Genomic DNA, 25,842 nt, shown 5'->3' with positions numbered 1-25,842 from the left:
GTGTCACAATTGTGTTGGAAAACTTTCAAATTTTATATTTTTGGTATTCTGAAGGACTTTTAGAAGCACTATGGCTGAGAGGGTCCCAGCTAAAGCTCTACACGTTACAAAGTGATACCTCTTCAGTAACTTCATCCTGTCATCAAAGAAATTCCTAGAGAAACTCCCAGGACTGTTGACAGGCTTGGTAAAGGGAATGGACTGGGCGGACAGTTTGCAGGCTCCCTCGACACGCTGGCGTTGAAGGGAGCTGGTGCCTGGTGCCAGTTAATTGCAGTTAGCCTGCACGCAGCCGTGCCCACCGTGGCATCAGTGTTAAAGATGCTTCTGCCTGTCACACACCACTGCCAATACCAAATACCTATGTTCATAAAGTTAGCACATGTAGTGAAGCTTCCTTAGCCAGTCACATGGTACTTGGTGGGGGTAAGTCAACACAATTCACCATCTTTCTTGTAATAAAACAAGTGTTGGGGTAAGTCAGTTTATTGATGTGCTGTAACCACCACAGACACGTTAACCAGAGGACTTGATTCAGAATCCGTCCAGAACCTGGGAGCAGGCGGGAACACCATGACGACAGATGACAGGACAAAACCGTGGTCAATCTGCAGGTGTTTCTTCCTTCAGTGTTTCAGCACATGATTTCTCCTGGTGTGGGCGTAATTTACCGTGAACATGATTTAGTTAGTCTTCACTTGTTTATTTTTATCACAGCTGTTATAAAAACTTAGAGTATTCTCTCATAAAACAGGAGGTACGCTTGTGAGTTCAGGACTTTCGCTGTAGGCACAGCTTGCACGTGGCTGTCGCTGATGTGAAACCACTGCCCTTTGGTTGATTCCATTTCAAAATCTGCCGAGGAGACGGAAAATTAAGTGTAAGTGGAACGGGTCCCGTTCTTCACTTTTGGGTTTGCCACGTGTATGCCAAGTTACCAGAACTGAATGGGCTCACCTTGGGGGACATCCCCGCGGAGAACAAGGTCAGACAGACGACTGTTGGCCATTCTCGCCTTGGCGTAGGCAGTGTAGTGCCCGGACCTCATGGTACCGCTGTGCTCCACGACTCCGTACAGGGAGTACAGCACCCTGGTGCTTTCTTCAGCCACATTCTGTAGAACCGGACAGGACCCAGATGTTAGTTCTCGTCACATTTACACAGGAAATGTGGGCAAGACAGTTGTACTCCAGAGGTCGCCCGTGAGGTTGTATCTGACTTTCTCCGCCCACTGAGCCAAGCCCACGCTTCCTACAAAGAGGCCACCCCATGGTGTCGTTTCCTGCCCGAGTTCCTTCGGGAGAGCTGGGATCAAATAATCCCAAAGGCCTCAACCACTCACGCTTGGTTCTGCTAAAAACTACCAGTCACATTTCAAAACATCCAACCCCCATCCCTGGGTTCAGTGAGGGGCTGGCTCTGCCTCTGGCCTCGGTCCCTGTCTGGAGCAGAGGGGGCTCCTCAGACCCGCTCATTACAGGCTGGATGGACGTGGACAGGCACCTCCAGCTGGGGCCGCTGCCAACCAGCACCCGCCCTCCAGTGGTGCTGTGTACACCCCGCTGTCATCGGTACTCCTATTCACTGAGCTCAATGCTGCTTCACCCCAAATCCAGCCACCCTCCTCAGGGACTGTCCATCAGACTCAGTACTGTCCCTGCCATTCTAGGTCAGCTTCGTCACTCAGAGCTGTCAGGATTCTGACTAAAAGTCCAATCTGGTGCACAGCTATGCCAGCCTCGCTTCACCTGGACTCCGCATCCTAACAGGACCCTCCAGTCCCATTTCTTCCTGCCTCTTGGTCTCATTCCCAGATAAAATCTGTATCTTCAAGACTCACAGTGTAAAAGAACAGCAGCACTGGGACCACCTGAGAGCTTAGAAATGCAGATGCTCAGACCCCGCAGGGCCTAGTGATTCCCTGGTGGTTCCAATGCCCATTTGCGTTCGAGAACAGACCATGAGCATCACAAATAACCTTCCACCCGCACCAGCATGGCCACCACATCCAGTTTATCACAAATCCACCCACACAGCTGCTGTTGCTGGGAAACAATTGTATGTGTGGGTGGTGACTGCACAACCCTGTCACTTGTCCTCGGCTGTCCTTCCCAGAAACCGGCCTCCCCTCCCCCTGCAGGACAGAGGCACAGCCTCACCTACACTGCAGAGGGCCTGTTCGCCCTGTAGTGCCACGTCCTCATCCTCAGGGTCTTCCCCACATCAAGGACCTTTACCTTTTGTATCTTCAACTTCTAGATTTTCCTCTTGACCTCCAAACCTGCCAAGTCTCCCAGACTTAAAATGTTCAAGGACCTGCCATTTTTCCTTTTCACAGAGCCTCTTAACGGATCTACCTGCTTTATCCCCAGTATCTCCTGTCTCAACCCTTGGAAGTTACCAGCACTTGAAAAATTTACCGTGATCTCTCTACTGTTTAGTCTATACTCCTTTCCAGTCTTGTTCTCTGATATCAAGGACATGTGGCCCTTCCCTTGAAGCCTCAACAAAGGGCACTGGCATTTTAGGCAAAAGCTGGATTTCTGATGCCCTGTATTCAAAGCTACCAGCAAAAGTGGCAGTGGCCTACGAACATATTAATTGCAATTCACTACCTGCCATCTCTGAAATCTGCTTCAAGGCAAAGTTTAGATTGGGAAGAGGAATTCCTATCATTTCAAGTTTCGTGGATAAAGTAAAACTTTGGATGTACTTAGACTGGCATTTAAACTAGACACATCTTCCACCTGGAGATCATTGACAGCCAGAGCTCTGCGTTTACCTCCCAGCTTTAACCACCGTCTAGCACTGATGGCCAAACCCTTGCCTCTGCCCTGGGCCTCAAACAAGTTCATCCAAGTCCTTCCCAAACAGAACCCTTTATCAACTTTCTCCACCTGCCCTTCGTGGGTTTCCCACATCAATGTATGGCATTCCCTCTGCCCACACACCCAGTCATTCAGCCAGGCCCCGGAATCTACGCTCAACCCCTCTTTCTGGGTCACCCTCAGCATTTATGGAAAGGACTCTGTCTTACATTGCAGGCCAGCTGACCACAAGTCTGGTTATTTTTCCTCCTGCCCTAGTTTAAGCCCAGCATCCACAGACTGAACTCCACAGCCTCCCAACTCGTTCCTCTGCCTCTAGTCATTTCCTCCTCAAAGCCCAGCCTCCACGCTTCAGCAAGAACCCATGTGATACACAGATCTTCAATGACCCCCTTCTGTGGCTCCACACTGCTCGCCTAATAAAGCCAGGTTCCCAGCTCAGCTCCCCACACTCCCCAGACCTTGTCCTGTGAGCTCCAGAACTGCTTGCACCCCCCCCCCCCCACACCACCTCACATGGCCACTCCACTCGCCGCACCAGTCCTACTCTAGTGCTGGCTGAGACGTGTCCACTCAACAAAACCTCCCTGGAACCACCCTGCTCTGTGTGCACCAATCTTGCCACTGAGCCTCATTAGACAGACTGCCTGTTAATATGTCTGCTCATCTTTAGTTTTGTGCTCAGTTCCAGACAACGTCTGCCACAGTAATGGGAGCTCAAAACATGCTGAACTGAAATAACGCTAACATTCAAAACAACTCATCACAGATCTTGAAAGTGAAGGCACAGAAGCCAAAGGTCCACTCCACTCAGAAATGCTCCTCCACTTCACACTTGGTGAGCTGCTGCTCTATTTGGGGAAGTAAGATGATTTCCCTTTGAAGGATTTTCCCAAGAACACTTGACCTACCTTACATTTAGCAGTACAAAAAGGAGCCAAATCTAAGATCTCCGGAAATTTTATGTGTTTGTTAATTTTGCGTAGGTTAAAACCAGCCTGAAAAAGAGGAACAGATTTAGGTTCTTGTCCCGCACAAGCTGTACATGGTAAGGAAACTGCAGCCCCACCCCCCCACTTCAGTGTCTCTCACTGACTGTGAGCTGATCGGTGTGGCTACGTGCTCCTGTGAGGAAACAGCGTTTCTGCTTCGGCAACGAGGAAAGCCACGTTAGACCTGCGGTTCTGATGCTTAAAACTGAGCAGAATACTCTTCTGAGAAGCACTCGGCCTCCACTGGGGCCAGCTCTAAGTGGGGCATGTAACTGGTAAACTGATCTTTTTTAACCTAAAACTAAGGTTAGAGCACAATGCTAACATTACTAAAAAGAGCAACGTGAATTCTAGTAAAACAGAAAGAATTGTGCACCTTAATCAAAACTTTTGTCTTACAAACACATATTTACTTTCATATTTCTTTGACGTTAGAATTAAGTAACAGAAAACCAAAGAAAAGTGTTATGTTGAGACATAAAGCAGGTGTTACATGTTCAAAGTAAATTTCAGGTAACAAATGGGTACCTGCTGAAATCGCTTCAAATGAAGGGTGAGAACAGGAGGAGCGAGAGAAATCAACATCTGCTTTTTGGCATTGGTGTAAACATGTTTCTTTTCACCTAAGAAAAAAAAATATAGCAGTGTGAACATTTCAGAACTCGAAGACATTCAGTCTGTGATGAAAAAGCCAGAACTGTACACTTTCTGGAAAGGACCAGGTAAATATTTCAGGCTTTATGGACTAAGGACCAATCAGGGATTTTGTAGGTATTTATACATCAGATTAAAAACTTCCACAAATTTTTACTGATGGAACTCAAAATGTAATAAAGTACGATCGAGTCTACTGAAGAAAATAATGTAATTACTTTTGGAGAGAGAACATTTAATTAACTGGGGCTCAGAGTTAGTGTTTTCTACCATAAAATAAACTTCAAATATTTATGTATGAAAAGCATTTCCCCAGAGACCATACAAAAATAGGCGCAGGCCACACTGGACTAGTTTGTCAACACCTGCTCTAAACAGAATTGTGGCCCTAACCAGTTTGGCTCAGTGGATAGAGCGTCGGCCTCCGGACTGAAGGGTCCCAGGATTGATTCCAGTCAAGGGCATGTACCTTGGTTGCGGGCACATCCCCAGTAGGGAGTGTGCAGGAGGCAGCTGATTGATGTTTCTCTCCCATCGATGTTTCTAACTCTCTATCCCTCTCCCTTCCTCTGTAAAAAACCAATAAAATATATTTTTTAAAAATTTTTAAAAAACAATTGTGGAATCAACAGTTTATTCTGTGTTGACATGTAAATACATGAAAAACTAGACTTGAAAATTAGTTTCAACGATTCTATCTAGCAAGCGTCCTTAAGCATCCACAGTCCCTGTCCCACTCCCCCAAGCTCCTCTTCCTCCCTCTGCGGGAGGCTGAGAAAGCCTTGCTCCCAGGACCTCGCACTGGGCATGTCCCTTTAGTTAGTACCTGAGGAATTAAAGTGTGGCTTCCTTGTTTCTAACTCTCTATCCCTCTTCCTTCCTCTCTGAAAAAAAAATCAAAATATATATTTTTTTAAAAAGCCCTAACCGGTTTGGCTCAGTGGATAGAGCGTCGGCCTGCGGACTGAAGGGTCCCAGGTTCAATTCCGGTCAAGGGCATGTACCTTGGTTGTGGGCACATCCCCAGTGGGGGGTGTGCTGGAGGCAGCTGATCGATGTTTCTCTCTCATCAATGTTTCTAACTCTCTATCCCTCTCCCTTCCTCTCTGTAAAAAAAATCAATAAAATGTATTTTTAAAAATTAAAAAAGTGTGGCTTCCTGGGAGGAAGGAGGTGAGGGCCATCCCAATGCTGGTGGGAAACTGAGGAGCAAGGCAGCCGCCACTCCCCGTCAGGGTCCCGCTGTGACCATGCCCGCGGGACCGTTTGCCCACAGGGGAGGAGTCCAAGGGCACACTGTTGGGAAGCCCCACAATCAAGGTCGGTAATCCGACCTCCTAGTCGAATATTTAGATGGAGAGAATTTTCTGGTGCCATCCAAGTCCTGACACAATGAGAGCAGCAGTGCCCTGCCGATGGCAGCACATGCCCCACACCGAGTGTGCTCTCTGGGAGGGACCAGTACCTTTTAGGTTTGCCTTTGGGGCACCACACTGTCTGCGGGTGCACACTTCACACAGCAGCTTGTTGGCATCTCGGAGCTTCTCGTTCTGGGTGAACTGGTATAAGCAGTGCTGGATGGAGCACTCGTCAGCACTGGACGCGTCCCTGTTCGCAAGGGTACAGAAGGCAGTTTCTGGATCTTGGCCCACACACTCGTACAGCGTGGTCCCGGGAGCGGGGCTGCCATTCAGAATCTCCAGATGTATGTCGTCAGGGTGAAGAGCAGCATCCAAGTGCAGGTTCCGGAATCCCCTAGAAATGTCCACTTCCCCACCGCCCCCCGCATCCAGGCAGGCACCGTTCAAACTCCCGGGACAGTCAGTGGGAGAAGATGGCAAAACCTCCAGGTCGTCATCCACACTGACACTTGTCACATCCACGTCCTCTGTGAATTTTTGATTGTCAGTTACATTTTCTATCATTTTCTCTTGGCCATTCAAGTCATTCTGATTAACACAATATTCTTTATTTATAACTTCCTCTTGTGAGATATGGTCGGATTTAATATCCACTTCTCCCTCAACTGACATTTCAGTCTCACACTCATTATCTTCAAGATGGTCCAAGGCACAGACATCATTTAAATGAAGAACTTTTCCTTGAATTTTTTGTTGCCTTCGCTGGTTCTGTGTAAAAAGCATAAAACATTTTTTTAAAAATTGAGAGAGAGGAAGAGAAAGAGCATACATGTAACACATCAGGTTCGCTTGCTTATCAAAAATAAAGAAGTTGATAAGGAAGAATTTATTCCCAAAACTGATCCTAAGAGTTCCTTTACTATCAGGGATCAAGTAAGTTTTGAAGAAAAGGTTTTTGATTGAAAGCAGGAATAAACTATCACCAATCAGCAAACCACCGTCATACTAGGGCAAATAAAAATGTGCAGGATGTTCTAAGAGGAGTGCTCTGGACAGAGCAGTAGACTGTTATACCCTCTAGTGACTTTACACAAAACACGTCAAACTCGCGGCCCACAACGAATATTTTTGCGGCCCAGCCAATATAATGATAAACGTTTTAATAAAAATTTTGTAACTTAATTTTTACAATATCCTGTTATACATAATTAACGAACTATAACGTTCGCTAATGACTGGTGACTATGATCGTGCTGCATTCATTTCCCTTACACACTGTACACGCAGGTGCACCATTTCCACTAATACCAGCAGCAAATATCTTAGCAGCCGGTGGCCACGTCATTCATCTTGGGCTGACTTGTTTGGTGTGCGCAACAGGAAATATTTTGCTTTCGGAGAAAAAGAAAAATAGGTTTATTTGCGTTACGTTTATTCATTTGTGCAGTTATTCAGTGTCTGGTAGGTTAATGTTCAAGAAAAATAGTAATTTTTATTTAAGTGTTCTATTATTTTATGTTAACGATGACGCGTTTATCTCAGCCCTTTGTGTTCAGCAGGTCTCTATCGAACTAAACCTACGTTTCTACGAAAACTGAAGCTTGTTATTCTGCGGCCACATAAACGTAAATCTTACACGGCCCGTTGTAGCCTTTGAGTTTGACAGGCTTGCTTTACACACACAACTCAGGCTGGTTTCCCTGAGGAGACAGGGCTACTGTGGACAGAGAGACGGAGGGAAACATTCGGGAAACAAATGTTCCCAAGTCGGGAGAAGCAAGGAAGCCTGTGTACAGAGGACTGTCCATTTGCAGCCTATTTCCACTTTATTTCATCGAGAGTCCCGCCTGAAGACGGGTCACCATCTGGCTGTAACTAAGAGGACAGGCCCGGGAGGCTAACGTGAACAGAGGGGCAGAAGGGAGCACAAGACACAAACAGTCTCCCAGGTGATTCAGTAAGAACAGTCACACCTGAAAGAAAGATGCGACACACATGACGTATTGTAGAACTGTACCCGAGACCTATATAATTTCATTAACCAATGTCACCTCAATAAGCTCAACTAGAAAAAATAAAAATGGGGAAAGAACGTAAGTGAATGCTTTAAATGAAACACAAATGACTCTTAAACATAAAAATCTGCTGAACTTCACTCACATTAAAATAAGTGGAGAATAAGCTGCAGTAAGTTACTATCTGCCGCCATCAGACGGGCAGAAATCTAGACGCCTGAGAACACACTGTCGTTGAGGACAAGGAGAAAAAGCAAGTCTCCGATGTTGCCGGTGGGAATATAAATTGGTACAACCTGCCTGGCTGGAGTGGCTCAGGGGCTGAGCTCGACCTATGAACCAGGAGGTCAGCGTTTACTTCCCGGTCAGGGCACAGGCCCGGGTTGTGGGCTGGATCCCCAATGTGGGGCGTGCAGGAGACAGCCGATCAATACTCTCTCATTATTGATGTTTCTCTCTCTCCCCCTCTCCCTTCCTCTTTCTTAAATAAAAATATTTAAAAAACAAATGTTTGTGTCCTAAATGGAAAGACCAAGAATCTAATAAAGTAGAAACAAACAAAAAGCAAAGTCCAAAACCACGTGCATAATTTCTAAAAGGAGATAAAAACATCCTTGTATTCGATCATATTTTCCAAAAGAAACTCCAGAGAACACATGAGCTTGTGAAGTGGTTATGAGGATCCTAAAAGGACGGGGGTCAAGAGGACCTGTACGTGTGAATGAATGTATTTTTAAAGTTTGGATGTCAATGAATAAATAACTCAAAAACGTTAAAAATGAACTAAAACTTTTTAAAAGCTGTCCCTTTTCTTGGCATCTACTGGAAGAGACTTCCAGCAGAGAGCACGCAGGGGACGGCTCTGGGACGACCAAGTGAAAGTGCTGGCTATACAACGAGGCCTGTCCGCCACGTCCGTCCGACTCACGCAGTCGTTCAAATGGGAGCTAGAGGAGTGTGGCCTTCCCCCCAGTGACTCACCTTGGCCTGCTTTTTGGCTTGCTTCTTTGCTTTTTTCTGCAAGTGCTTGCTTATTCCTGACGGAATATCATTTCTCTCTTTTATGTAAGTGTCGTTATCTTTTTCTTCCTCGCTGTCTTTATCTTCGTTCTCCATTGTCTTTTTCAGATTTTTATCATTTATACTTTTCTTACCACTCTTAAAATATGGAAAAAAAATGGGCCAAAAATAAAATTTCACAACTACTATTTGGTGAAGAGACTACATAAATGTTTTTCTACTCTGATTTTACAGTAATTGCTTTCCCACAATGTTTGAAAATATACCCGGGACAAAATTTGTTCATCTCAAATACTAAACAGCACTCTTCGTATCCTGACAAAACAAGCAAACCCACAGTCAGAAAGGAAGTCCACAGGGAAGGGCGACAGAAGGCAGCAGCCACTGCATTCGACACGGGCCGCAGCCCGATGGCCTGTCCACTTCCAAGGGCACTTTCTGTCCCCACCATCTCCCCGTCCCCATGCAGGTGTTTCTTTTTATTCATTTTTTTCTTTGTGTGGAAATGACAGTTTTGGGGAAAGAGAAAATAAATTTGTAAGACTTTAATCACTACGTAACAGTGATTAAAAGGACCCGATTCATATTAAGTTGAATAATGATTTATCCAAAATTCATATCTTGTTTTCTTTTTTCCTACTACTACTAGAAACCAAATTCATATGGCTTAAAACTGAGATAGTCTTTATTAACACCTATGAACTTAGGACTGTAAGGGATTTGTGGTTAGTCTTAAATAATGAAAATAAATAACTTAGTATGAAAAAAATACATCTTTACATATAAACTAACCAATTTAACTATAAAGAATTCCAACCACAGTCCCCTCTTTTTTTTGTAAAAAAAAGTATTTACCCCATTCTTCAACTATTTAAGAAAAATTCTTCACAGGCTAGTGATGTACACACTTGGAAAAGGTGACAAGGCTCCCCCATAAAATCTAAACAGGAAAAAGATCTACTTAAATAAAATGAACTCAATAGTCTTACCTGATCATCTAAAACTGGTAGAGACAAGTCAAGGAAAGACTCATGAACCAAGGAGACCTTAACCAACCAAAAAAGAAAACGTAAAAGGAAGGAAAAGATTCACTGTAAACATCATAGAGTAAGATTGGGGGCGGGGCCTAAGCTTTGAAAAATACAGCACTGAGAACTGTGGGTCAGGGAAGCAGAACACGTGAATCACTTCTTCCAATAGCAAGAGGCCCCTGCCAGCAGCGAACGGCCCCTGGTGGCCCGAGGACGGCTGTGGCGCAGCCTCTGTTTGAAAGCACAGCTGGCAGGCTGCCTGGCAGTGAGTCCCCAGCACGACCGCCACTCACCGTTCTGCACTCGTCACACATGATCGTGCTCGTGAGCTCCCCACCGAAGATGCGGTCCACAAAACTCGGCACTGCTTTTTTCTTCTCATAATCTGTCAGGGGGAAATGTATCAATTACACTGACAAAATTAATTGAATACGCCACAACTTCTTAACCTCTCTAGCCCTAAAATTTTACTTCTTAATTTCCTATCTCAGACTTGTCTTTCTCTATTCATAAAATTACCATGATTTTATTTTTATGCTGTAATCAGCGGCATATACTGCACTTTTGAGCGCAACAAATTCCACACTGTCACATCTCGTGAGAAAGAAAAAGTTCTCATCCAAGACCTAGTCAGTGGAAAACAAACTGCAAGGCAGGGAGACGTTCCGTTTGTCTGTCTCCACAGAGAAGCGAGCAGACAAGCGAGGCTGGACGACACTCGCTCTGTCCAGGCTCTGACGTCTCACACGTGGCAGCAAGCTGGGGCAACAATGCACGTCACCTGCTTTCTGGTGGCTACGACTGAGCTCCACTTACAACCAGAGCAAAACAAACAAAGAAAAACCTTCAGGAAAATGTTTCCGACAAAATTCTTTTATTTTCCTATGTTCCAGAAATAATCTTGATAAATTTAGTATAAGGGAACATAATCTTACTACCTGGCCACCCCTTTTTCTAAATAGGTGGAATTTACATACTTTATTCAAATAGCAGATGTCAATTTATACAGAAACACATGTTGTGACAGGTGGTGACAGCAGGAGAGAGTCCTTCTGTTACCAGCCAGGCCCTGAGGGGCACCAGAGGCAGAGAGTCGCTATCTGTTGATTCTAAATTGTGGTTTACAACACAGCAGCCACTGGTCTTGCGGGCATTTAAATTAAATTAATTAAAATTAAGTAAAAATAAAGATGCAGCTCCTCGGTGGCACCAACCCCATTTCCAGGCCTCAGCACCCAGCGGGGGCGACTGCGGCGACAGGAGGCAGAGAGGAGTCCCGACCTCAGAGCCCCCGAGACAGACCGGTGCCGGGCCGCTAACTGCCAACAACAGTCAGAGCGTTTGGCTCCATGACAATAAACCAGCTACTGCCAGCTCACACCGACAGGCGTACTTCACTGATTACTGCTAACTAGAAGTTTAAGCTTTTGAAAAATCAAATTGTGATGTCATCTTAGCTCTATCTTTGTAAATGTCACTATAACATTGCATAAAAAGAATACATCAGAAGTTTAATTTCTGTAAAAGATCCATCTTTGAAGTATTGAACAAGTTTTAAAGGTCAATGGTGATAAAGAGAAAGTATATGTTAATAACCGGATGCAAAGTACATGTGCAGGCATCTGCACCTAAGGGCAGAGGAATTCAACGACAGTGGTTTAGTTCAAAAAGTCAAACATTACCTTTAACTTTATTTTTTAGTTCTTCATCCAATTTTTCAGTAGAATTACCAAATGCTTTAAGAATTCCTTTACTCACTCTCTAAAAGTAATAAAATGAATATATGCATACTATTAAATTTAAAATTTTATAATTATTTTCCTTAGAAAATATGTGATCAAGTCAAGAAAGTGATCAAGAATTAGCTCTCCAAACTTACTGAATAAAAATTAATATTTCTAAAATCACATTTTCAAAATTAATTCAAGGAGCTAAAAAGAATTATACTTATAAAACCACTAACCCATGGAAAAGGCACTGTCTTATCATTTCAAAATTTTAACCTACTCAAACCAAAGCTTTCAGAACAGGCCCGTCTCCTCTGCAGAGACCACTGAGCTGCGTCCTAGAGGCAGGATGGTTAGAGGAGCCACAGGGACAGACTCCAGCCAGACAGCCCGCCCATCACTAGGGGACTTGAGGCTTCCTGCAGCCTAGCTCCAGAATCTAGGAGCGTGGGGACGGTAACCACATCTACCTCACAGAATGGCTGTGGAGACTAAGCTATTCATATAAAATACTAAGCGCAGAGCTTGACATAAAATAAGAGCAAAATAAATATTAGTTGTTATCACTACATTATTACTATTATTAATTATATTCACATCCCCAAGTACATTACTTTCCATCCCGGCAAGTAACAAAAACTTTAAAATGCAACAAATGTCCCGACTCATACAATGTGAGTTAATATATAGTGAATCTTCACTTAACGTCGTCAGTAGATTCTGTGACTTTAAGCAAAACGACATTTAACAAAACCAATGTTACCACCCGCTGATCAATATAAAGAAGAGTTAAGCCCTAAGGCTCATCAGCGTGACAGCAACACAACACGGACAACACGTTATTCATCACTCGAGGCCACTGTGCTTCCCAGACTCGAGAGGCTGTGCAGAGTCCCACTCAGAATCAGAGTGAGGCGCTGCGGTGGGAACGAGAGTTCGCGGGTGCGGCCCGGACCACAGAACCCAACACAGAACATCATGAGGAGGAGCATCATCTCTAATGCTCATCATCACTCCCATGACTAAGCCAGACTGAAAGGGCTGGTGCAGAAAACATCTTTCCGATCCAGTGGCCTCAGTGACTCCTTTCACTGCTTTAATGCCCCTTAATACCCAACGACAGCAGAGTTAGTGAGATGAGGCTATAAACATGCTGACTTGGTGCTCTTCTGCTCTCATCCCGTCCAGCAAGTACCGGAGCAGCTCCTGGCTGTCCTGCTGCTGGTAGCCTCTGAAGCGCACTGCTCTACAGAAGAAAGGGAAACACAGAGAGAAAGAGGAAAGTGATGACGAGTCTACTAAAATGTGAAGCTCTTTTTACAATATCCCAATTCTCCATGTGCTCTGGTTTCTCAAAATTTCTGTTTAGTCTAACAACACCCTTGGCAGATTTCACTGTCACATAAAGCACATGTTCTTTTTTTTTTTTTTTTTGTTAAATATATTTTATTGATTTTTTACAGAGAGGAAGGGAGAGAGATAGAGAGTTAGAAATATCGATGAGAGAGAAACATCGACCAGCTGCCTCCTGCACATCTCCCACTGGGGATGTGCCCGCAACCCAGGTACATGCCCTTGACCGGAATCGAACCTGGGACCTTTCAGTCCGCAGGCCGACGCTCTATCCACTGAGCCAAACCGGTTTCGGCAAAGCACATGTTCTTTAATCCAAATGCAACAGACGATGCTTTAATGTATGCACTGGGTTGGCCCTAGTGCTATGAATTTGCATAGAATTTCTCAGCATCTGACTTAGGCACTGAAGGCACACTCAACGCAGATACTCACTTCTTACAGACCTGGGAGAAGAGTTCCTTAGGTGTCACAATGCCCTTTGAGGTCTCTTGCATCTCACTGAGAAACTGGCTCATGGCCAAAGTAAGAGGGCCTGGAGGCTCAAGGTGAATTTCCAAGGGCTCCTGAGGACGGGAACAAAGAATACTCTCTTCATTCCAAACTAGGAATCATTTATTTTAGTGAAATGTAACTCGTTATCCTATACTGCCAATGTGCCTGATTGAGCTGTCTACTCAAAAGTTCAAAATACACATCAACAGATGTAGAAAGTTTCTGGTCACAGACTGTTTTATGAAGAATTCAGTTCTGGTTTAGTTTTAGATGATCAGGGACTTAGAATACTTAAGAAGCAAAAGACCTAATGCAAAAGGTAAGGTGAAATTCATGTGGCTACACTTTTGTACGCCCAGGGCCTCACAAACATCCACAACATTCCCAAGAAGGAAGCCACACACGAGAGAGCACAGCAGGACACAGCAAAGAAGCAGCAAAGAAATGGGAAGGCTCCTTATACTTTCTGTTAGTGGGAAAGTCATTAAGTTGGTAGCCTAAAACACAGCAAACAAAAATGATGAAAATGAGCATTAATGCTTTAAAATAACTTAAAATATGGATATTCACAAAGGAAAACTCGTGATTATAAAGAAAATTTTAAAGTACATACTGTTAGTGCCAAGTCAGGTGGTTCAATTTTTACAATGGTTCCAGACATTTTTACTTCTTTCAGGAGTTCTCTTAGCACTGGTGTTTGTGACAAATTCTGGAATGCAGGATGGAAAAGGAAGGTTATCTCAAGACAAACCAACCATTCGATCCAAACACAACGTCACTCCCACATTGCCGTCTCAACTCTCTACCCAGGAAACAAGCAGCGGATGCTCTTCTGCCCACACTCCATGCTCATCGGCACTTCAATTCCCGCACAAGCAGCCCCTGGGAAAGGCATCCTCCACCACCCACCTCCACCACGGTCCTGCAGTCCACGCACCCACTGCTCTGTCCTGGGTTCGCCCGTGCCCCACGCCCCCCCACCAAGGGCAAGTCCTGAGGGCAGGGGTCATGTTTGTTGTGAACCCGACTGTACCCTTCAGCAGTGTTTAACTGGCATGCAAAGTAAGCACTTCCTTGAGTTTTCTTTGAAAACATCGGAATAAATTACTTAGGGCGAAAAAGCTCAATACTGGAAGTAACAAATAGAAAGATACTTAATTTTCATAGGAGGAAAATTAACGCTGGCACCTGCATAACTGCATTGAAGAAACACGTGTTTCCCAAATTACTGAGTCCTTTCACAGTTATTTGAGAAGTATAATTCATGGAAGTTTCTTTAGCCATGTTTTCCTTTTTCTCTCTCTCTTGTTCATTTTTACTCTCCTTTTCTAATTTTTTATTTTCAAGTTCAATGCTACCATTATCTTTTGCTGCTTTAGAAAAAAAAAAGAAAGAAAAAATGATTTAGCAAAATGTGTAATATAGCCATATCGAATGCAAATTTACACTGAGGACGAAGTACTGGAGTTCGTGAATTTTACCCACTATCATTATTTACCACCTGCTTTAATTTTAAATGTTTTCTAATAAATATAAGTAAACTACCATTGAGAGAGAAAAACTAATAAAATAAAATATTCAAAACTGAGGTGAGCATTAGTCTGACAAATAAAACCAAACAGGATATGCTTTTTAGCAACAACCCCTTTGTTAATGCACAAAGTTTTCTTTGTTATTGCACAAATAAGCATATCTTACCTTGTGCAACTGGAATACAGAGCAATCAAGTAAAGAATATAGACATGAAATAAAATTTGTAATGAATTCAAAAACGCACCCTGAGGTTAGGAACACACAATTCTGGCTCTGCCAAAGATTCTTCTGTGTTTGTAAAAACCTGCACAAACTTAAAGCTTAAGGATGCATAGCACCCAATTAATTTAATTATGTGTGAAAAATACCTGAAAAGTATCTGGCCTTTTGAAGGACTTACAAGTATTTTACTTTTATATCATCCAAACAAGATTAAGTTCAGTCTAAAGCAGGTCGACTTTGCCCTAGCTGGTTTGGCTCAGTGGAGCGTTAGCCTGTGGACTGAAGGGTCTCAGGTTCGATTCCAGTCAAGGGCAACATACCTGGGTTGTGTGCTCAATCCCCAGAAGGGGGATCAATGATTCTCATCACTGATGTTTCTCTCTCTCTTCCCTCTCCCTTCCTCTCTGAAATCAATAAAAAATATATATTAAAAAAATAATTTAAGTCTTAAAATGAAATAAAGCAGGTCGACCTTAAGCCCCTGTGCAGGGAGGGCATGGGAACAGGGCGTAACTGCCCTCAATGAGGCCAGACCCTTCATCACGTGGGACGAGGTGACTTCTGATTCCCTTCTAACTCTAACACCTTAGAATTATCTATGTTTTCAGTTTTACATCCTTAAACCAAAAATAGGTTCATAGTGTAAAGTCAACCATAATCAATATTACTCACCTATAGGCAATATTGGGTAGTCCAGTAAATTAATCAAATATCAGCAGATATATAAGTCAACATTACCGTCTCTATTAAGGAACCAATGATTTTTTTACCTGATTCTGGAGCTGTAAGGCGGGCTTGTTTCCTAACATAGTCAACCACCTGACCCAATCGGTTTGAACTGCAATACTGGACTTCATCATCACATAGGTAACACCTGCGTCCCAAAGACCACAGAGAAAATAGTGACAAACAACCAAAAAGGGCACAAATTATGATCCCTGGAATCCAAAGTGTATAACCATCAAATTATTCTACTAATAAGATAAAAAAATAAAAATAAAGCTTGTATGTTTTCTTACAGAAGATTGTCCATATTAAACTCTGGTTTACTATTAATAACATTAGCCCAAATTATGGCTACATATAAATACTGTGAAAAATACAACAAACATAGTACTTGAAATGGCTACTTATAACATTAAAGTCACAAGTTTTCTCTACGCATATTTCAAAGTACAAACATACATCATCAAAATTAACAAATTTTATGCCCTATAATAATAGAAGCATCATATGCAAATCAACCCAACGACTGAAGAGCGGAATGACCATCCAGACGACCTTCCGGACGAAGCCGAAGTGCGAAGGCCTACTCTTGCACGAATTCGTGCTTCGGGCCTCTAGCTGTCAGATAATGTTCCGTGAACATTGCTGTGTAAGTGGTTTTTAAAGATGTGAAAAGTATTGTCGCGTAAAATCATTGCCAAAGTTTGACTCTGCCCTGTCGATCTGGAATTTGTTCTTGGTGTCCCAATTGTTAAAATGGAAACAACCCACCATACGCTGTTCAGTATCACAAGCAAGAGAAAAGGACGAGGGCCCTAGCCTCCTGCAGCTACACGTGTTGTGCTAGTGCCATGCTAAGGAGAAGCTTCTCCTAACATCACCATCTCCAGCCTTCTGCGAGCGGTGGCTTTAAACAAACACAAAAATGTTAACTTTCTTGCTCCTTAAACATTTCAAATGCCCCCCTTCTCAAATAACGTCCAGCCAGGCAGCTGAAACTCACCAGACACTCCAGTTGTCCAAACTGAGCACCAGACAGTGGGGCTCGGACCGCGGCGTCAGGTAGTGCTTCAGAGCGTGCTGCTCCTGCGAGTTCCTGCTGCAGCCCTAGGGAACCAGCATCGTCAGTCTCAAGGCCACAGAAGCTCACCCAAGAGGAGGGAATGCATACTCTATAGTGAACAAGAAGTGGCTCGAGACATTCTGCCTTTCTCATCATTTTGAAAACACAACGTTAGACTCTAAATTAGAGAGTGGATGTTGTGAAAACCGAGGCGTGGAGAGAACCACGCAGTAAGAGTGCTCCCTCCCCGCAGCCTGCCCTCCAGTCCCCACCAAGCTGGGCCAATGCAGCCATTCACTGGGTCTGGTCTGGACTCCGTATCGGCTTCCTCAATAGTATTTTTCTAACTTCAACCTCTTTGTTCACTTACGTATCTTTTCAGTTTCATGTTCATAGAACAAAGCTCTGTTCATATACTTAATTCAAAAATTATAAATTGCTCTTAAACTCCTAGTCAACAAACCTGACACCCTCTGACCGAACCTAGCTCTCCAGGGTTAAGTCCATCCTTCTCCTGTCCACGTACGTCTACCAGCTAACACACTCAGCACCTTCCCAACCAACAGCATCTTGTTCCCGTGACTCCCTTCACAGAATCCTTTACTGCCACTGCCTCTGCTCAAATCCCACCCAGTCTTCAGGATCCCGCTCCAAGGCTACCTCCCTCAGAAGAATTATGCTTGTCCTCCCAGAGGAAAAATATTACGATCTTCCAGTGAATACTCTCCTACCAAATATGGTGTAAATCCTGGTGGCATTCCTTACTTTCCACCTTATATTAAAGTTGCTAATGTTTATGTCCATCTTCCCCTGAACTGTAAATCTCGAAGGCACAAAAAATGAGTTAGTCTTTCTATTATCAAAATTATCTAGAAAATGGAAAGTCAATAGCATTACTTGAACAAATGAGATGTTTTTTTATGGTTCCAAACTCAAACTTTTCTTTTTCTTCTTTATTGTTGAAAGTACTACAGATGTCCCCCTTACTTCCTCTCACTGACCCCCTCCATCCCACACCCTCCAGGCCTATCACACTGTTCTCTATGTCCATGGGCTGTGCACATATGCAAGTAAATGAGAGATTTTTACCCACAAGATCTAAAGTCTTACTCGTAAAAGGACATGCGTTTCCTGCCTGCAGCTGGTTGAATCCCTGCTAAGAAATCCATGTGGACTGTGCACCTGCCTGCTCCAGGCCAGCTCCCATGGACAGCACTGCAGTGATGGGTCCGGTTCCCAGTGCAGCTACACATATACTTTGGAGGGGAGCTATTTGTCAGTGGCCTCTAATCCTATAACTATGATATAAAACACTACTGATCTAGTTTATCCCACTCAACATTTAATTCTAAAATGAATTAAATCTGACATTAATTTTGCCGAAACCGGTTTGGCTCAGTGGATAGAGCGTCGGCCTGCGGACTGAAAGGTCCCGGGTTTGATTCCGGTCAAGGGCATGTACGTTGGTTGCGGGCACATCCCCAGTAGGAGATGTGCAGGAGGCAGCTGGTCGATGTTTCTCTCTCATCGATGTTTCTAACTCTCTATCCCTCTCCCTTTCTCTCTGTAAAAAATCAATAAAATATATATTTTAAAAAAAAAATCTGACATTAATTTTGTTAGTGTCACCATCGGAAATCAACTGAAACACAAGAATGAAAGAGTTGTCTTAAGACAGCAGCTGAGAATCACAGTGCAAAAGAGAACTACAGTGGACAAAAGTAATAGTTAATACTGACTGGGAATTTAAAAGGCAGCAAAATAAATAAAATGTATAATAAATTTAAAGTAGCAAAATATATTCCTGCTCACCATATGTATTTAAGAGGTTCAATGAAAACCTTTCAAGTACAAATAAATGTGCTCTTTGCTAACAATCTTTAGAAATTGTCTGACCATGATGCGACAGCACCATTTACCTATCAGAAAGGCTAAAGAAGAAAACGCTGCAACAACACTAAACACTGCCCGGACGCGGAGGAAGTGCACCCCTCGAGCAGGGGTAGGAACATGGAGGGGCACAGCTGTCCTGGGGGACAGTTAAGTACCATGTGGCCCAGCCACTGGCTCCTGAGCACACTTCCCGGAGAAATGAATTCTTAAATCCACATAAATACTGGTACACAGCGTTCACAGCAGCTTTACCCATAATTGCCAAAAATGGGACCAGCGCAGACATCCTGCAAAAGGTGTGCAGTTAAGCAAGCAGCAACAGTTACACCACCCACCACCACTCAGCAATGAGAACAGACTTATGATACACAACCTGGATGAATCTTTGGTGCTTATGTAAGTGAAAAACCAGTCCCAAAATGTTGTATACTAGATGGTTTCATTTATATAACATTTTTTATTTTTATTTTTTAATGTTTTTATTGATTTTTAGCGAGAGGAAGGGACAGCCAGAGATAGAAACATTGAGAAACATCATTGATCAGCTGCCTCCTGCACGCCCCCTACTGGGGATCGAGCCCACAACCCGGGCTTGTGCCCTGACCTGGAATCAAACCAGTGAGCTCTTGGTTCATGGGTTGAAGCTCAACCACTGAGCCACGCCAGCCAGGCTGTATAGCATTTTTTTTTTTTAATGTTGACAACAGAGTAACTTTTATTTTATTTACTTATTATTTTGTTGTTGTTGATATTTTTTCATTGGTTTTTGGGGAGAGTGGAAGAGAGTGTGAAAGACAGAAACATCTATGTGAGAGAAACACATCGATTGGTTGCCTCCTGCATGAGCCCTGACCACTGTTGGGGCCAAGGAGGAGCCTACAACCAAAGTACATCACCTTGACCAGAATGGAACCCAGGACCCTTTGGTCCACAGGCCGACACTCTATCCACTGAGCCAAACTGGCTAGGGCTGTATAGCATTTTTAAAATAAAATTTTAGAAATGGAGAACAGACTAGTAGTTGCTTGGGGTTGAGGGGAGGGACAGGAGGAGGGAAGGGTGTGGTTATAAAAGGGCAAAGTAGAGATCCAGGTGATATTGGAATCATTCAGTGTTGTCTTTTTTTTTTAACTTTTAAATATATATATATATATATATTTCTGTTGATTTCGGAGTAGAAGGGAGAGGGAGAGAGAGAAATATCAATGATGAGAGAGAATCATTGATCGGCCACCTTCTTCACGCTCCCTACTTGGGATCAAACCCCAAACCTGGGCATGTGCCCTGTGACCTCCTGGTTCATAGGTTATCGCTCAGCCACTGAGGAGCACCGGCCAGGCCCATTCAGCATCTTAACTGTTGGGGTGGATATAGCGGTCTCTCTCTCGCGCGAGCTCTCTCCAAAAAAAAGAACTCAGGAGATCTGATTAAGATTGATGGATCATATCAATTTAATATACTGGTTAAAATACTGTATTAGTTTTGTTAAAATGTTACCACTGGGAGAAACTGGGCAAAGTGTACAGAGGTATCTCTGTATTATCTCTCATACTGCATTTGAGTTTATAATTATCTCGGTAAAATTTCAGTTGAAAAGAAATTGAAAAACAAAGGTCTCTGCTCATCTTCAAGCTTCGTGGGAGGCCTGGCTCGCAGCCCCGTTCCTAACCGATACAGGTGACTATGAGACACTGACCTCTAGTGCGTGCATACCTGGGTGCTGTTCGGCCACCCAGATACCCCCACCCACAAGACCAAGGTACTCCCTTCTCCCAGCTGCCAGGAATGTGGCCTGCTGACAGCTCACAGCTCGATCTGTCCATCCTCAGGAATTATCCCGAGAAAGGCAGCTGGCTTGGCTAAGGGTGGCCCCCACCCGACCTGTCCCAACACCAAGGGCAGCCCACATCCAAGGACTGGTCTGTGCACAGGTACCAAGACCACGGCTCATCCTGAGGCTAGCTGAGGCCCTGCAGGTCTGCCTCTTTGCTCTCCCTCAGCCTAATCCTGCCTCCCTCAGTTTTCCTGGTGAAGACACAGTGCAAACACACCCCAGGAAACCACCTACATCTCACAAACCTCAGTCCAGGCCCCTGCTCCCTAGGGCACATGGCCTATGTGAGCTGGCATCCTGCTCACCATCCTGTACTTAGGTAACACCTTCTAAAACAAGGTCAGTTTGTACAATCCCACACTGATCCACATCTAAGCATACCTGATGGCCACATTTAAGACACAGCCAGACGGAAGGGTTTTCTTCTGTTTCTTCCTCAGATGTGTCTTTCACTTTATTGTCTGTCTTACAATCTTGGCAAATATTCCATTCCACACTCACTAACGCCTTTTTCAGAATGCTTCGTTCCAGTCCTTTTCTAATGTGTCTGCACACAGGTTCTGTGAAAACAAACAACACACGAGTGATGAGGTAAATACAACTTTCTCAGAGAATCACAAAGTTTACCTTTCATTTGAACTTCAAATACGAACTTACTAGGTACAAAGTGTTAGATAATCTGAAAAGTTACATTTTGTTTGATATCTGAATATTAGTTGATTACGTGAGAAATCCGGAATTTTGCTATTTTTGTAGTCCTAAATACATTCACTCGATGTATTTAACTATTTCCTTAATTAAGGCCTTTTATCGTATTTGTTATCCTCTTTATTTTAAACGTTTGCAGAGAGGTCGTGGCTCAGCCAGCAGGCCCCGCGCTGAGGCAGGTGCCAGGGAACCGGGAGAACCGAGCTCAGCTCTTCTCACTGAGGAGTCACACTCTGGCAGGAGAGGCAGGAAACAAACACATGTCCAGGAACCACAGTATGTCAGCTGCACAGGAGAAAAGACTGCAGCCACTGAAAGTTTCACAACTGTAGATAGTAGACATGAGCTATGAACCCATGGTCTTTCTCATCAATGGACTAATCATGCCATTAAAATGTTGAAAACTATTAAATGACACGTACTAGATATAAACATTAAGTTGAAATACAAATTACAGCCCTACCTGGTGTGGCTCAGTGGATAGAGTGTCAGCCTGTGGACTGAAGGGTCCCAGGTTGGATTACTGGTCAGGGCATATGCCCGGGTTGCTGGCTCGATCCCCAGTAGGGGGTGAGCAGGAGGCAGCTGATCAATGATTCTCTCTCATCATTGATGTTTCTCTCTCTCTCCCTCTCCCTTCCTCTCTGAAATCAATAAAATATATTTTAAAAATAATTTTTAATGGATCAGTTTACATTGTTCTGTAATTTGCATCTCTTTTTTTAAAATTGATTTCAGAGAGAAAGGGAGAGAGAGAAACATCAATGATGAGAGAGAATCATTGATTGGCTGCCTCCTGCAAGCCCCCTAGTGGAGATTGAGCACACAACCGGGGCCTGTGCCCTTGACCTGAATTGAACCTAGATCCTTCAGTCTTCAGGCTGACGCTCTATCCAATGAGCCAAACTAGTTAGGGCAATCCCATTTTTACACATTAAAAAATGTCCATTTACAGACATAAAATCACTTTAAAGGTTCAATTGGTGAAATATACCTAAAGATTCAGAAGAATCATCAACTGGAACAATTTTTCCCTTTATCCGTTTCTTTCCCATGTTGGCACTTCATGGATTACTTCCTGACACAAAATAACAATCTAGGAAACAAGATAAAATTAGCTTGATTAAAAAAAGTTCATTTATGCTTTTCTGAGACAGTAAGAGAACTCAGCCACAGGTAACATTTTACATGTTTATCACACATTATAATTTATAAAGACCATTCACATATATCATGTAGTTTTCAATAAAAACTGTGAAGTAGAGAGAATAAATGGTACTACACCAGTTTCCTAGCTTAGGAAACAGATTCTTAGTCAGGTTAAGAGATTTTCAATAAACGTGAAGGTCAGGAGAGAATCCAGGTCTTACCAAGACCTGAAGTCTCAGCACGTGACACCATTTGGATTCAACTTCTCACTAAGCACGTGTGGAATGCTGGTGGCACGCAGACGATGTCCCTTCCCTTCTAAGTTGCCTTTCTTCCTTTCTTTAAAATATATTTTTATTGATTTCAGAGACGAAGGGAGAAGGGGAGAAAGATAGACACATCAATGATGAGAACCAATCATTGACTGGCTGCCTCCTGCACGCCCCACACTGGGAATGGAGCCCATAACCCAGGCATGTACCCTGACAGGGATTTGAACTGTGACCTCCTGGTTCATAGCTTGACACTCAACCACCGAGCCACGCTGGCCAGGCTAAGCTTCCTTTCTTAGCTCTGAGGTCTATGCAAATTAAATCGATAATTTCTCTAAGAAAAATTATAAACAATTCTGAAAACAAACTATTAAAGGGACTTAGAAAATTTGCAAAATAATTACCAGGCCAAATACAAAACAATGATACATTGTTCTGCATTTTCCACACCAGGACTTCCTATATGAATACTACCCTATATGGATATTATATGACAATTTATTATAATTGCATTGTCAAATATTTATATACTTGTGACCCAGTGCATGAAATTCATGCACATTAAAAGGGAATTAATTAGAGGAAATATTTTAATATTGCTATTTGCCCTTTCTCTATAATAGAAGTGTCAGAGATGAAAGAAAATGAGTAAAATATGTAAGAAAATCTCCCTCCTGTCAAAGTCTGGGGCATGCTGTGGGACCCAGATTCAAGTTCCCATCCACCCGTGTGCACCTTGAAATCGTGGGAGACCCAGACCCGGCTGGCCTCACCCCCATCAAGCCCCGCAGGGCGGGGGGCCCGGCCTCAGGTCCCCCAGCCCCAGCAAGAGGACCATTTGCATATTAGCTCTTTATTACATAGGATTATATAGGATTCATATGATAAAGTCAGTTTGGAATACTAGGACAAATCTAGCTGCACATCAGGTCTGCACCTCCTGAGGCAACAATGCAAACTTAGTAAATATGAAAAGTGCTGAAAGTACATACAGGTCTATATAATTTTAAATAATAATAATGATTTTGAAAAGTTGCATTTAACAGACATTACAATAGCTTAGTGTCAAAATCACTGAATATCTGACCTGGCATGCTTACTAGAATTCTGATTACATTAGTGGAGAGTAAGACTTGGAACATATGTTTTGAAAACACTTCCCAATTAATTCTGCTACTTAGCTGTCACCATGTCTTGTCTTAGAATCTTACAAGTATTCCTCTTTTAGCTCTTAATGGGTTAGTGTAATTACAGGTAATTCAAAAGGCCTGTACGAAAAATTAGTACCACATCAAGTAATTGTTAACCTTTACAAAGATAATCTAAAATGTAACAAGTTCACAAAGCAAATAAACTAACAAAAGAATACAAAGTATATAGGTGTATATAATACAAGGTATATTTTATGTATGCTTTCTTGCCCTAAAGATAACATTTAACATAACTTATCTAGAATTGGAGATGCTAGGGGAAAAAATAGCACTCAAGTTCTTGCCTCCAGTCACACGCCCTCTAACCTGCGCTGCATTCTTCCCATGACGCCATTTCCATCGCGTCCCCCTCCTGACTGACAGCATTTAACAGGCTCCAGCCCGCATTCCCCCGCCTGCACCCAGGTCCTTCACAAGCTGTCCCCAGTGCTCTGCAATCCTGACCCTCATGACTTCTCAAGTTTAATCACACGGTGCTCTGCTCCCAAAGCCCTTTCATGATCACCATCTCATTGGCGTTCACAACTCTGCACACGGAGCATTTCACTAAAGGAGGAAACTCAAAAACAAGATGACCAAGGACCACAGGGCGTCAGAGATGGCACCCAGGGCGGACCCTTCTCCCCCGTCAGTCCCTGGTGCCCGCCGCTCCAAACACCTCCCTCTGACCGTATCCTCCACCGGGACAAGTGCAATTTCTCCACCGGGGATCTAAAGCTCTGGGAAAAAGAGCGGTTTTCGGCATCGCCTCCGATTTGCCCAAAACAGTGTCGGCAGGTCCTCAAGAACCACTTCGCGCATGGAAATACCTGACGCACTAGGGCTGATTACAAGGTGCAGAGGTACGTACAAGAGAAGGAAGCAACCGAGTGGAGGAGGTGGCGTCCGCTCTCGGAACTGCCGGGAGAGAAACCCGAGGATGAGCGGCGCCTGGACCGTGCGGGTCCCGCCTTCAATGCCGCGGAAACAGCCCCAGTGACATTCCGACATCCGCGCGGGGCCTCTAGTGAGTCAGGAGGAGACAGCACCGTGGGCACCGCCAGCTGTAAAACATCAAGAAACCTCAGTAAGCGCGGCCGTTGTTGCTCAGGGGTGAGCGCCGACCTAGGAACCGGGAGGCCAGGGTTCAATTCCCGGTCAGGGCACAGGCCCGGGTGAAGGGTGTGCAGGAGGCAGCCGGTCCGTGATTCCCTCCTGTCATGGATGCTTCTCTCTCTCCCACTTCCCTCTTCTCTGAAATCAATAAAAACACATTTCTCTAAAAAGCATAGAAGCGCCTGGACTGCTGTCAGCAGGTCTGGACCGTGGCGCCGAGTTTGGGGTCCGACCCTGGAGCACAGGGTCTCCGAGGTGACGGCCCGCTTCCCCCGCGCCCCAGCCCTCTCCCCGCAACGGCCGCCATCCTCGGGAACCGCGGGCCCCCGGGGCGAGGGGGCCGCCAGCACCCACAACTCATGGGGCAGCTCCTGGAAGTGACAGGACGAGGACGGCGAGGCCGCGGCGCCGGGCGAGGCCGGGACCCGCGCTCCGAGCGAGGCCGCGGCGCAGAGAGCGAGGCCGGCAGGAGACTCGCGCCCCGGGCGCAGGAGGCCGCGCGGCCAGGCCACGACTCACCCGCGGCGACGGCGCCCATCCCAGCGCTCCTCGCGGACCCCGCGCGACCGGCTCCGTCCTCCTCCCCGTGGCGAATAAGAGGCGACGGAGCGGAAGACTGAGCGGCCGGACAGCAGCCGCTTCCGGTGAGCGGCCCTGCGG

General features: G+C 44.4%; 1 protein-coding gene across 8 annotated transcripts; it reads right to left on the bottom strand.

Moving 5' to 3' along the window:
* Positions 1–449: 449 nt before the first annotated feature.
* USP16 (ubiquitin specific peptidase 16) lies at positions 450–25,834 on the bottom strand. Of its 8 annotated transcripts, XM_006105817.3 has the most exons (20): positions 25,702–25,834; positions 24,938–25,130; positions 22,826–22,943; positions 22,450–22,551; positions 21,129–21,307; positions 16,961–17,064; positions 16,002–16,105; positions 14,665–14,849; positions 14,090–14,185; positions 13,417–13,547; positions 12,787–12,874; positions 11,584–11,662; positions 10,195–10,286; positions 9,860–9,916; positions 8,832–9,008; positions 5,940–6,603; positions 4,349–4,443; positions 3,740–3,826; positions 958–1,114; positions 450–855 (listed from the first exon to the last, which is right to left on the bottom strand). In XM_006105817.3, the coding sequence occupies exons 4-20, from the start codon at positions 22,508–22,510 to the stop codon at positions 731–733; spliced, it is 2,481 nt and encodes an 826-aa protein (XP_006105879.1). In that variant the 5' UTR covers positions 22,511–22,551; positions 22,826–22,943; positions 24,938–25,130; positions 25,702–25,834; the 3' UTR covers positions 450–730. The 8 variants fall into 8 exon arrangements, with proteins under 8 accessions (XP_006105879.1, XP_014303369.1, XP_014303373.1 ...); XM_014447883.2 differs by lacking the exon at positions 22,826–22,943; XM_014447887.2 differs by lacking the exon at positions 22,826–22,943 and having other exon boundaries at positions 14,665–14,846.
* Between the last annotated feature and the right edge of the window lie 8 nt (positions 25,835–25,842).

The sequence above is a fragment of the Myotis lucifugus genome, unplaced genomic scaffold (genome assembly GCF_000147115.1).
Source record: "Myotis lucifugus unplaced genomic scaffold, Myoluc2.0 scaffold_727, whole genome shotgun sequence".
NCBI classification, from domain to species: Eukaryota; Metazoa; Chordata; class Mammalia; order Chiroptera; family Vespertilionidae; genus Myotis; species Myotis lucifugus.
Note: the sequence above shows the minus strand (reverse complement) of the source record. Positions and strands in the feature narration are given on the sequence as shown.

Coding starts and splice junctions, on each gene's coding strand:
- USP16 (XM_006105817.3), bottom strand. CDS start 22,510: ATGGGAAAGAAACGGATAAAGGGAAAAATTGTTCCAGTTGATGATTCT. Junction 13,548..14,089: donor CACCTGACTTGGCACTAACA/GTATGTACTTTA, acceptor TCCCGTCCTCAG/GAGCCCTTGGAAATTCACCT. Junction 12,875..13,416: donor TTCTCCCAGGTCTGTAAGAA/GTGAGTATCTGC, acceptor TTTCTTCTGTAG/AGCAGTGCGCTTCAGAGGCT.